The 12,468-nt window shown below is 39.0% G+C and overlaps 1 protein-coding gene across 6 annotated transcripts in view; it reads right to left on the bottom strand.

Annotated features, from left to right (window-relative positions):
• The window catches only part of LOC139566703 (CSC1-like protein 2), a 96,206-nt gene that overhangs the window by 41,776 nt on the left and 41,962 nt on the right, over positions 1-12,468 (bottom strand). For all 6 annotated transcript variants that reach the window (XM_071387990.1, XM_071387958.1, XM_071387999.1 and 3 more), the window contains 5 exons: positions 10,405-10,547; positions 7,922-7,973; positions 7,579-7,687; positions 7,326-7,396; positions 1,467-1,547 (listed from right to left, as the gene is read on the bottom strand). In XM_071387990.1, the coding sequence (XP_071244091.1) occupies positions 1,467-1,547; positions 7,326-7,396; positions 7,579-7,687; positions 7,922-7,973; positions 10,405-10,547 (456 nt within the window). The remainder of the gene's footprint in view (positions 1-1,466; positions 1,548-7,325; positions 7,397-7,578; positions 7,688-7,921; positions 7,974-10,404; positions 10,548-12,468) is intronic.

The following is a 12,468-nucleotide window of genomic DNA, read 5'->3' on the forward strand; positions in this document are numbered from 1 at the left end:
CCAACGCCTACTTGATGGTAACAGCACTCACTGTTGCCCCTAGTTGCTGGTTTCCACGTTATCTCCCGACGTCCTCAGACATGGATAGATGGGTGAACTACAAGTCAGTATTCAACGTGATACCTTTTCAAGATATAGGATTTTCAAGAAGCAAAGCGAAACTTGCCACTTTTAAGTGTCAGGGAAAATGTAACTTTACACCACAGGCATTAACTCTGAAGGGTTAAGGTTTAGTTACTCCCCATGTAGTTACTCCTCAACCCTGCGTCTCCATATACAATTCAAACACTATTTTATGGACCTTACACTTGCCTTGACCCATTTGTTGAGAGTGAGGAGGTAATGAGTTTAATTAATGTATTATCTCTACGTCTGGTCAACAACAACAACAAAAAAACGGGGGCGCTTTCTTCCCTTCAAAAAAGGCAGGAATAAATTCCACCTGAAGTTGTTCTACAGTAACTACAGATGTAGGGTCTTAATTAGACCTGTATTGTCCCAGCAAAAGAATCCTGCAGAAACAGTATTTGTCCGTTTAGTCCATCATGTTGCTTGATCGCTGGTCAAAACGAGGCTACTCCTCCTTACACATCTGAACAGCCAATACTGATAATATAACCATGGGTTTTAAGTGAAATTATGTAAATCACTCATCTGCATTGCAGCGCAGGAAAATCTCAGCAACAAGAGTGATCAAATTAAAAGTAATATTTATCATAGGCTATATAATATATACCTCACATGTGACCATTGATAAAACTACGTAATTAACCTATTAAAATGTTTGACTCCATAAAGATGATTTAACAATACTCAAATTATAGTTGTTACAGTAATAGGTTTTCAAGAAAGGTCTGAGTTGTCTATCAAAGGCAAAAATATGTAATATTATTGTAAAATAAATGATAAAATCATACAAGGCATAAACTTAAATAAACATAAACATAAACATAAACATAATAAACATAAATAAGGCCTTATTCTAGGTATGATCAGACCGGGAACGAGAGAGAAGTCATGGCTTGTGCCATGTCCCATAGCTTTTGGGTGAGAGAGAGGTAGAAAGACAGTGTATATTTCACCAACGCAGGTCAGGAGCAAAAGAGAGAGAGACAATGAATCTAAGAGTTTTTTTTAATAAGAATCTGAGTTGTTGACTAATAGCATTACTGTTGAGTTAACTTCCAATCAGATATCAGACCCGCAGGATATAAAGACAGAATGAGGGATGTGGAGAGCAAAACAGAGAAGGCTGAATTCATAAGGCAACACAAAGGAAATCTTTGCATACAGTGTAAAGAGTCACTTCAGGGGCTGGGCCGCCCTACAATCCTACATCTGTACAATTTTGTCAAGCGATGCCATTTTATGTAGTGAGGGTTTGATATGTTGCTGAAATTGTGATGACGCATTCTAAAGGAAAGTGAGAATGAACACAATTGGTGAACAGCAGGTAAAGGTCTCACCTCTCAGCATTCAGGGACATGAGTTTGGCTACGTTGTAGCAGATTCGAGCATCAAGAACAGTGCAGTTCTCATAGGCTTGTCTGTGTGACAATGGAGAGAAAATAAAACAATTACCATACTATAATGAGAGTTGATAAAGTCAGTGATCTTAAAAATGCAGTGACATTTTTTTATATTAAAAAAAACCCAGACGGCACGATTATCTTGTTTTTTTTAATTTACAGATCACCAGGGGAACACTCCAACACTCAGACATCTTTTACAAATTAAGCATGTGTGTTTAGTGAGTCCGCCAGATCAGAGGCGTAGAGATGGTCTCTTGATAAGTGTGTGAATTATACAATTTTCCTGTGTTAGTTTTTACCCAGTTATTTAGAACCTGACGGACAACTATGAAAAGCTCAAACCAAGTTAGGGTCAGACAGCTGAACAGACAAAGACATTCACACAAGCACTGGTATTTAACTCTTCCTCCTATGCTGAATCTCCTCCTTACACATCTGAACAGCCAATACACCTCTGTTGCTAGACAAAACTTGAGTGATCTGTTCTTCCTCACGTCATCTGACACTCCTCACTCTTCACCTCACTCCTCACTCCTCCCCAACTCACAGCTGTCCTGTTGACTTGTACCAGACTGTGGCACTTCTCCTTTCCATAGGATCCCTGATGTCTAACAATAACATATTGTGACAGAATGTAAACATTCTACATTCCTCTTTCTCAGTGACATGAATAAGGATATTTCATGTTTTCAAGTTTAGAAGTCAGAACCAATCACCTGTCTTGCTAAGCATTCAAAATGTAACAAGTACTTTTGTGTGTCAGGGAAAATGTATGGAGTAAAAAGTACACTATTTTCTTTGGGAATGTAATGGAGTAAAAGTAGTAAAAAATATAAATAGTAAAGTACATACATTTGAAGTTGGAAGTTCACATACACCTTAGCCAAACACATTTAAACTCTGTTTTTCACAATTCCTGACATTTAATCCTAGTAAAAATTCCCGTCTTAGGTCAGGTAGGATCACCATTTCATTTTAAGAATGTGAAATGTCAGAATAATAGTAGAGAATGATTAATTTCAGCTTTTATTTTTTTCATCACGTTCCCAGTGGGTCAGAAGTTTACATGCACTCAATTAGTATTTGGTAGCATTGCCTTAATTGTTTAGCCTCGGCCAAACGTTTCAGGTAGCCTTCCATAAGCTTCCCACAATAAGTTGGGTGAATTTTGGCCAATTCCTCCTGACATAGCTGGTGGAACTGAGTCAGGTTTGTAGGCCTCCTTGCTCGCACACGCTTTTTCAGTTCTAACCACACATTTTCTATAGGATTGAGGTGAGGGCTTTGTGATGGCCACTCCAATACTTTGACTTTGTTGTCCTTAAACCATTTTGCCACAACTTTGGAAGTATGCCTGGGGTCATTGTCCATTTGGAAGACCCATTTGCGACCAAGCTTTAACTTCCTGACTGATGTCTTGAGATGTTGCTTCAATATATCCACATAATTTTCCTCCCTCATGATGCCATCTATTTTGTGAAGTGTACCAGTCCCTCCTGCAGCAAAGCACCACCACAACATGATGCTGCCACCCCTGTGCTTCACGGTTGGGATGGTGTTCTTCGGCTTGCAAGCCTCCCCCATTTTTCCTCCCAACAAAATGATGGTAATTATGGTCAAAAGGTTATATTTTTGTTTCATCAGACCAGAGGACATTTCTCCAAAAAGTATGATCTTTGTCCCCATGTGCAGTTGCAAACCGTAGTCTGGCTTTTTTATGGCGGTTTTGAAGCAGTGGCTTCTTCCTTGCTGAGCGGCCTTTCAGGTTATGCCGATATAGAACTTGTTTTACTGTGGATATAGATACTTTTGTACCCGTTTCCTCCAGCATCTTCACAAGGTCCTTTGCTGTTGTTCTGGGATTGATTTGCATTTTTCACACCAAAGTACGTTCATCTCTAGGAGACAGAACGCGTGGTCCCATGGTGTTTATCCTTGCGTACTATTGTTTGTACAGATGAACGTGGTACCATCAAGTGTTTGGAAATTGCTCCCAAGGATGAACCAGACTTGTGGAAATCTACAAAAAAAAATCTGAGGTCATGGCTGATTTCCCCATGATGTCAAGCAGAGGCACTGAGTTTGAAGGTAGGCTTTGAAATACATCCACAGGTACACCTCCAATTGACTCAAATGATGTCAATTAGCCTATCAGAAGCTTCTAAAGCCATGACATCATTTTCTGGAATTTTCCAAGCTGTTTAAAAGGCACAGTCAACGTCGTGTATGTAAACTTCTGACCCACTGGAATTGTGATACAATGAATAATAAATAATCTGTCTGTAAACAATTGTTGGGAAAATTACTTGTGTCATGCACAAAGCAGATGTCCTAACCGACTTGCCAAAGCTATAGTTTGTTTACAAGAAATTTGTGGAGTGGTTGAAAAACGAGTTTTATTGACTCCAACCTAAGTGTATGTAAACTTCCGACTTCAACTGTATACCCCAAAAAACTACTTAAGTAGTACTTTAAAGTATTTTTACTTAAGTACTTTACACCCCTGATCTTCACCCAATTCCCACATAGTGCCTTCAGAAAGTATTCATACCCCTTGGCTTATTCCACATGTTGCATTACAGACTGAATTCAAAATGGATGAAAAAAGAAATCCTCACCCATCTATCAACACACAATAACCCATAATGACAAAGTGAAAACAGGTTTGCAAATGTATTGAAAAATACAGAAATATCTCATTTACATAAGTATTCACACCCATGAGTCAATACTTTGTAGAAGCACCTTTGGCCATGACTACAGCTTTGAGTCGTCTTGTATCAGCTTTGCACATCTGGATTTGGGGATTTTCTCCCATTCTTCATTGCAGATTTTATCAAGCTCTGTTAAATCAGATGGGGAGCGGCATTGAACAGTAATCTTAAAGTATTTCCACAGATTTTCAATACTATTCTAGTCTGGGCTTAGCCTGGGACACTCAAGGACGTTCACATTCTTGTTCTACAGCCATTCCAGCATTGCTTTGGGTGTATGCTTGGGGTCATTGTCTTGTTGGAACGTAAATCTTCGGACCGGTTTAAGGTCGTTTGCACTGTGATGCAGGTTCTCAAGCATTTGCATGTATTTGGTTCTATTCATTGTTCCCTCTATCCTTACCAGTCTCACAGTCCCTGCCGCTGAAAAGCATCCCCAAAGCAAGCTGCTGCCACCACCATGCTTCACAGTAGGGATGGTGTTAACCAGCCACAGCTAAACCCCTGTCTTTCTCCAGACATTGTGCTTTGCATTCAGGCCAAATAGTTCAATTTTGGTCTCGTCAGACCACAGAATCTTTTGCCATATGCTTATGGACAGCCAGCTGGGTAGTTCCATATGATGGGAAATTGCTCTTGGGAACTTTCAACACTGTAGAAATAGTTTCCGATCCTTTGTAGTGGAAATGTTTAGCGTCCTCTGTGTCTGCAAATGTGTGACTACATGTAGCGTGTGGTTTCTTGTTATTGTGTTAGGATGTTCTGCTCCCAGGGAAGGGACTGATCGAAGAACAGCAAGAAGGGAACACAATGTTACTTTGGCCCAATGCCTAGAAACTGTGTGTGCAAAGTCATGATCAGCCTATTGCACCCTGAGAGCAGAGACGCCCAGTTTGTGCACGAGTTTAAAGAGTACTGAAGGGAGAGTATCCCTTCAGAGCTTTTGACAGACTTGTATTTTGAGTATTAAGTTCTTTGTAACCTCTCCGGCCGTGATTATAAATCTGTTCATTAACTTTGAGTCCTTAGTGGGGGATTTCCTCTTCACCTTCCCCAGATATACTGTATGCTTCATCACAATTCAATCTCATATCTACGGGCAGCTCCTTCGACATCATGGCATGATTTCTGCTCTGACATGCATTGTCAACTGTGGGACCTTATATAGTCAGGTGTGTTTCTTTCTAAATTATGTCCAAACAATTGAATCGGCCACAGGTGGACTCCAATCAGGTTGTAGTAACAGCTCAAGGATGACCAAAGGAAATTGGATGCGCCTGAGCTCAATTTGGAGCGTCATAGCAACGGGGTGCGAATACCTACGTTAATGAGATTTCTGCATTTCATTTTCAATACATTCGCAAATCTTTCTAAAAACATGTTCTCACTGTCATTATGGGGTATTGTGTGTGGATGGGTGAGATTTGTCTTATTTTAATCCATTTTGAATTCATACCATAACACAACAAAATGTGGAATAAGTTAAGGGATATGAATACTTCCTGAAGGCACATACAGTGGGGTCTGGAATTATTGACCCCAATGATAAAGATGAGCAATAATGACTGTAGAAAATAAACAATTCAAAAACTGATCTATATATTATGCTAAAAACTGTGGGAAATTATGTTGGTATTTGTATTTATTAAGGATCCCCATTAGCTACTGCCAAGGCACCAGCTACTCTTCCTGTGGTCCAGCAACATTAAGGCAGTTATATACAATTTAAAATATTACATTACATTTCAAAACACTTCACTCCATACATTTAGTGTGTTCCCTCAGACCACTACTCCACTGTCACATATTTACAATACAACATCCATGTGTACATGTGTGTATAGTGTGTGTCTTATGTGTATGCATGTCTGTGCCTGTGTGTGTGTCTCTTCACAGTCCCTGCTGTTCCATAAGGTGTATTTTTATTAGTTTTTTTTTTTAATCTTCTGATTCTACTGGTTGCATCAGTTACCTGATGTGGAATAGAGTTCCATGTAGTCATGGCTCTATGTAGTTCTGTACCCCTCCCATAGTCTGTTCTTGACTTTGGGATTGTGAAGAGACCTTTGGTGGCATGTCTTGTGGGGTATGCATGGGTGTCCGAGCTGTGGGCTAGTATTTTAAATAGACAGCTCAGTACCTTCAGCTTGTTAACACCTCTTACAAAAATAGGTAGTGATGAAATCTATCTGTCTTCCACTTTGAGCCATGAGAGACTTACATGTACACTACCATTCAAAAGTTTGGGGTCACTTAGAAATGTCCTTGTTTTTGAAAGAAAAGTCCAATAAAATAACATCAAATTGATCAGAAATACAGTGTAGACATTGTTCATTTTGTAAATGACTATCGTAGCTGGAAACAGCAGATTTTTTTATGGAATATCTACATAGGCGTACAGAGGCCCATTATCAGCAACCATCACTCCTGTGTTCCAATGGCACGTTGTGTTAGCTAATCCAAGTTTATCATTTTAAAAGGCTAATTGATCATTACAAAACCCTTTTGCAATTATGTTAGCACAGCTGAAAACTGTTGTCCTGATTAAAGAAGGAATAAAACTGGCCTTCTTTAGACTAGTTGAGTATCTGGAGCATCACCGATTACAGGCTCAAAATGGCCAGAAACAAAGAACTTTCTTCTGAAACTCGTCAGTCTATTATTGTTCTGAGAAATAAAGGCTATTCCTTGCTAGAAATTGCCAAGAAACTGAAGATCTCGTACAACGCTGTGTACTACTCCCTTCACAGAACAGCGCAAACTGGCGCTAACCAGAATAGAAAGAGGAGTGGGAGGCCCCACTTTATGGGTGTAAATCATGTTGACCCCTTCCTTTTTCAGAAAAAAATATTGCTTGTTAATGCAATTGTTTAGAGAAAGAGATTTTGTTTAAGTATAAAATAATTTCCCATTTTTGTTTGCATACAGTATTTGAATTATTTATTTTACAGTCATTATTGCTCATCTTTATCAATGATGTCAATCAATTTTGACCCCACTGTAGAATGTACCACACATGCAGGTGCAAGCCAATGCCTTGCTGATGTCTGACAATAAATGAAACCAGAGAAATGCTTACTGAAAGTGTTGTTTTATGTGGACCTCTTCGGCATATTTGGAGATCCCATTAATAAACAAAGTGCGTTTCACCTGGAAAAGAGCATATGCTTTGATTTATGACTGCTGAAAATAACACATCTGTTAACCAGATGTTGACATGTACTGTACTTCATAACTATTACATTCCAAATGTCTCTATAGTAGCCCATGATTAAGTGGACATTGCATTCATCTGAATTTGACTATGGATAAATAAATAAAATAAACTTTACCAGGTCATCCTCCTTGTAATGCATCTTGGACGTGTGTCGTCTCATGCTGTACACAGTCAGAAGCAGGTATATGAATGCAAACGAAGTGTGGAGCCACAAGAGGTTAGTCCTGAGAAAATGCAGAAGAGATTTGATAAATATGTTGTTTAAAAGATGTCTAAAAACATTACAACCAGTATACAGCCATCTGATCATGATGTACCAAAATACTTAATAAAGTCATTGCAACCAGTATTGCCTCCTGGGATTTTCCGTAACTACCCGTCATTCTTTCTTTTCAAATAATGCCATTCGTTTAATAACCAACAAAATAATAAAAGCGTGTTATAAAAAATGTACCTACCCAGACTTCAGGTTTGCTATAGTGGTCCGCCCAAAGCTGTATGCATTATTTTCTGGTGACAAAAAAAGAACAATGTATATAGACATTTTCTTGTGACATTTTATATTATCTGTACTTAATTATCTGTTAGTCAATTTAAATCAATTTCGCTATGATAGTCAACTAAAATAAAGTACCTAACAGAAGAATATTTCGTTCCAAAATCATGAGCATTAACATGGAGTTGGTCCCTCCTTTGCTGCTATAACAGCCTCCACTCTTATGGAAAGGCTTTCCACTAGATGTTGGAACATTGCGTCGGGGACTTGCTTCCATTCAGCCACTGATGTTGGGCGATTAGGCCTGGCTCGCAGTCGGTGTTCCAATTTATCCCAAAGGTGTTTGATGCGGTTGAGGTCAGGGCTCTGTGCAGGCCAGTCAAGTTATTCCACACCGATCTCGACAAACCCTTTCTGTATGGACCTCGCATTGTGCACGGGGACATTGTCATGCTGAAACAGGAAAGGGCCTTCCCCAAACTGTTGCCAAAGTTGGAATGTTATTGTATGCTGTAGTGTTAAGATCTCCCTTCACTGGAACTAAGGGGCCTAGCCCGAACCATGAAAAAACACCCCAGACCATTATTCCTCCTCCACCAAACTTAACAGTTGGCACTACGTATTGGGGCAGGTAGCATTCTCCTGGCACCTGCCAAACACAGATTAGTCTGTCGGCCTGCCAGATGGCGAAGCGTGATTCATCGCTCCAGAGAACGCGTTTCCACTGCTCCAGAGTCCAATGTCTGCGAGCTTTACATCACTCCAGCCGACGCTTGGCATTGTGCATGGTGATCTTAGGCTTGTGTGCGGCTGCTCGGCTATGGAAACCCATTTCATGAAGCTCCCAACGAACAGTTCTTGTACTGACATTGCTTCCAGAGGCAGTTTGGAACTCGGTAGCGACAACAAGAAGGAAACCTGTACAGAATAAAAAATATCACAAAACATGCATCCTGTTTGCAAGAAGGCACTACAGTAACACTGCAAATAAATGTGGCAAAGGAATTAACTTTCGCAGTGCTGAGGTATCACTACAGCCTTGGGTTCAATCCCAGGCTGTGTCATAGCCGGCCGTGACCGGGAGACCCATGGGGCGGTGCGCAATTGGCCCAGCGTCGTCCGGGTTTGGACGGTCGGGATTTCCTTGTCTCATCGTGCTTTAGCGACTCCTTGTGGTGGGCTGGGCGCCTGCAAGCTGACTTCGGTTGTCAGTTGGACGGTGTTTCCTCCGATAGATTGGTGCAGCTGGCTTCCGGGTTAAGCAAGCAGTGTGTCAAGAAGCAGGGCGGCTTGGAAGGGTCTTGTTTCGGAGGATGCATGGTTCTCGACCTTCGCCTCTCCTGAGTCCATAGGGGAGTTGTAGCAATGAGACAAGACTAACTACCAATTGGATATCACGAAATTAGGGAGAAAAGGGGGTAAAAGTAAAACAATTGTTTTTAAATGACTATGTCCTGAATACAAAGTGTTATGTTTGGGGCAAATTCTACACATCACTGAGTACCACTTAATATTTCCAAGAATTGTGGTGGCTGCATCATGTTATGGGTATGCTTTTCATCAGCGAGGGAGTGTTTTTAGGATAAAACCTGGTTCAGTGCTTTCCAACAGACACGGAGACAAATTCACCTTACAGTAGGACAATAACCTAAAACACAAGGCCAAATATATAATGGAATTGCTTACCAAGATGATGTTGAATGTTCCTCAGTGGCCTAGTTACAGTTTGGACTTTAATTGGCTTACAAATCTATGGCAAGACTTGAAAATGGCTGTCTAGCAATGATATATATTAATAAACTCAGCAGAGCTTGAATATTTTTTTTATTTTTTTTAATTACAAATATTGTACAACACAAGTGTGCAAAGCTCTTAGAGACGTACCCAGAAAGACTCACAGCTGTAATGGCTGCCAAATGTGATTCTAACATTGACTGAGGGGTGTGAATACTTCTGTATTTCATTTTTAATACATTAGAAAAATGTTTCACAAATATGTTTTCCCTTTTTCATTATGGGGTATTGTGGATAGATGGGATTCCATTTTGAATTCAGGCTGTAACAAGTGAAATAAGTCAAGGGGTATGAATACTTTTTGAAGGCACTGCAAATTCCTTAATGGGCCGTTTTGGCATATCATAAACCCAAAACAAGGACCGATTGGTCCATGTGTGTTTTTGTTGTCATAGGATATTTTGTAAACCAACTGTACAACGGAGAGCAGATATGCTACTTCTATGTGCAAATCTGATGGAATACGTCTTCATGTTGTACCATTGTTTATTTCTCTGTTGAAGTCACATTTATATGCAAAGTCTCACATGACGACAACAAAAACGATGTAGTGTGTCTTTAACTTAAGGTGATCTCATTAATAAGGGATTTGTAAGGTAAACAAGACGGACATTTCAATAATAGAAATGAATGGAAATCTGGCACACTCACCCAAAAGGTCTCCAGAAAAGTTGACCGGCAGGACGATGCCCACAGACAGAACCCCAACAACCACCAGCTGGCCGATGATGTGGCGCTGGAAGGAAAGGTAGTGAACGGCGTCCTCACCACACTTCTCCCGGATCTCCTCGTCCCTAGGTGGGGTGAGGGCAGGAGAAGTGGGTTCACTTTTGGAGTATAAGTTGAGCCCATTTACACAGAGACAAGAACCATATTTTTTAACCTTTTGACCTTATTTTTGGTGAAAGGGGTAGGAGGTAAATTTTTTACATTTTAATATCCACTTAAAGCCCAGCATGAGACCTAGTTATGTGCAGACCTGGGATAACTAGTTTTAAACTATGCTTTGTGTAAAGTAACAATTTTTTGGGAGGAACAAATAGATTGTTTGGAGGTGACAACAATAAATGGCATGGCTGTATCTGGAACTGCATGTTGCAGATATAAATATAATGAATAGAGCACACACAATTTCTTGTAAAAATGTCCATTCTTCTGAATGTCCATTGCCTCGGATGTAGAGAATCAAGTCAAACCAATTAATTAACTAATAATATTTTTTACAGATAAGTATAACCAAGTTGTGACGCTCAACTAGTATGACTATCAACATGCCACTGAAAAGGTTGAAAGCAGCAGTTGATTTTATGATACCTGAAAATACTGCAGAGACATTCAAAGACATTTGCAAACTGCAAACAGCAAGTTGGATGCTTAGAAAAAACTATTTAGAACCACTTTTTTTCTTCATCTGAGGGTAAGTGCTCTTGTTTCAAACACACACTTTGCCATCTTTAAAGGGACAGTTTACACAGAGTACAAACTAACATGATGTTCAACCTACCTTGGCTGTAGGTAATTCAAGAAGGCAGTTATTACATTTTTTCCCTTTCGACATTTAATAGCCATATTTTGTTAACATTAAACTGTTCTTATGCCTGTGTAATAAAACAAATTACTTTGAGCAACATTTTATTAGCATGTTGGTTAAATAACATTTTGATAATTGCATTTTAATTGCATAGCAATGAGCTGAGTGTATTTATTACTATGGTATTATTCTATTATGCAATTATAAAACAATTTCCAAAGTCCTATGTAACACCAATGTTGCTATTGTAATAATCAAAGTAACTACAGATGTATAAGAACTTGATGTCAAGTGTTATTATATTACCTTATTTCTCACTCATTATGAAAATATATTTGTTAGTCATTTAGAAATACTCTAATGTTGAGATGATTATATGTCCCTCACGTATTTATTTCTAGGATATAGATTAAGACTCATATCTGAGAGCACTCCAAACCATGTGCTAATGATCATACACTGAACAAAAATAAACACAACATGCAACAATTTCAAAGATTTTACTGAGTTGCAGTTCATATAAGGAAAATCAGTCAATTGAAATAAATTCACAAAATGTGAGAGAAATAAGTATTTTGTGAGTATGGAACATTTATTGGATGTTTTAATTCAGCTCATGAAACATGGGACCAACACTTTACATGTGTTTATATTATTGTTCAGTATATATTTAGACTAATTCAACTAGCTGTTGTAGTTTTTGGTTCTTCAAATATTTGGCAGCCATCAAATAAATATGTTGGGGTTCTCAAGTACTCACATCCCTTGACTTAACTTTTTTTGTGTTACAGCCTGAATTTAAAATGTATTAATTTTAATGGCTGTGATTGTAGTTACTCCACAATACTAACCTAATTGACAGAGTGAAAAGGAAGGCTGCACAGAACAAAAATATTGCAAAACATGCATCCTGTTTGCAACAAGCCACTAAAGTAATATTGCAAAACAAAATGTCAAAGCAATCAACTTTTTGTCCTGAATATGTTATGTTTTGGGTAAATTCAATACAACATTACGGAGTACCACTGTCTATATTTTCAAGGATAGTGATGACTGCATCATGTTATGGTATGCTTGTAATCATACTGGACTGGGGAGTTTTTCAGGATAAAAACAAATAACTGAATGGAGCTAAGCACAGACAAAATTCTAGAGGAAAACCTGGTTCAGTCTGCTTTCCAACA

Source organism: Salvelinus alpinus, chromosome 2 (assembly GCF_045679555.1).
Source record: "Salvelinus alpinus chromosome 2, SLU_Salpinus.1, whole genome shotgun sequence".
Classification (NCBI taxonomy): Eukaryota; Metazoa; Chordata; class Actinopteri; order Salmoniformes; family Salmonidae; genus Salvelinus; species Salvelinus alpinus.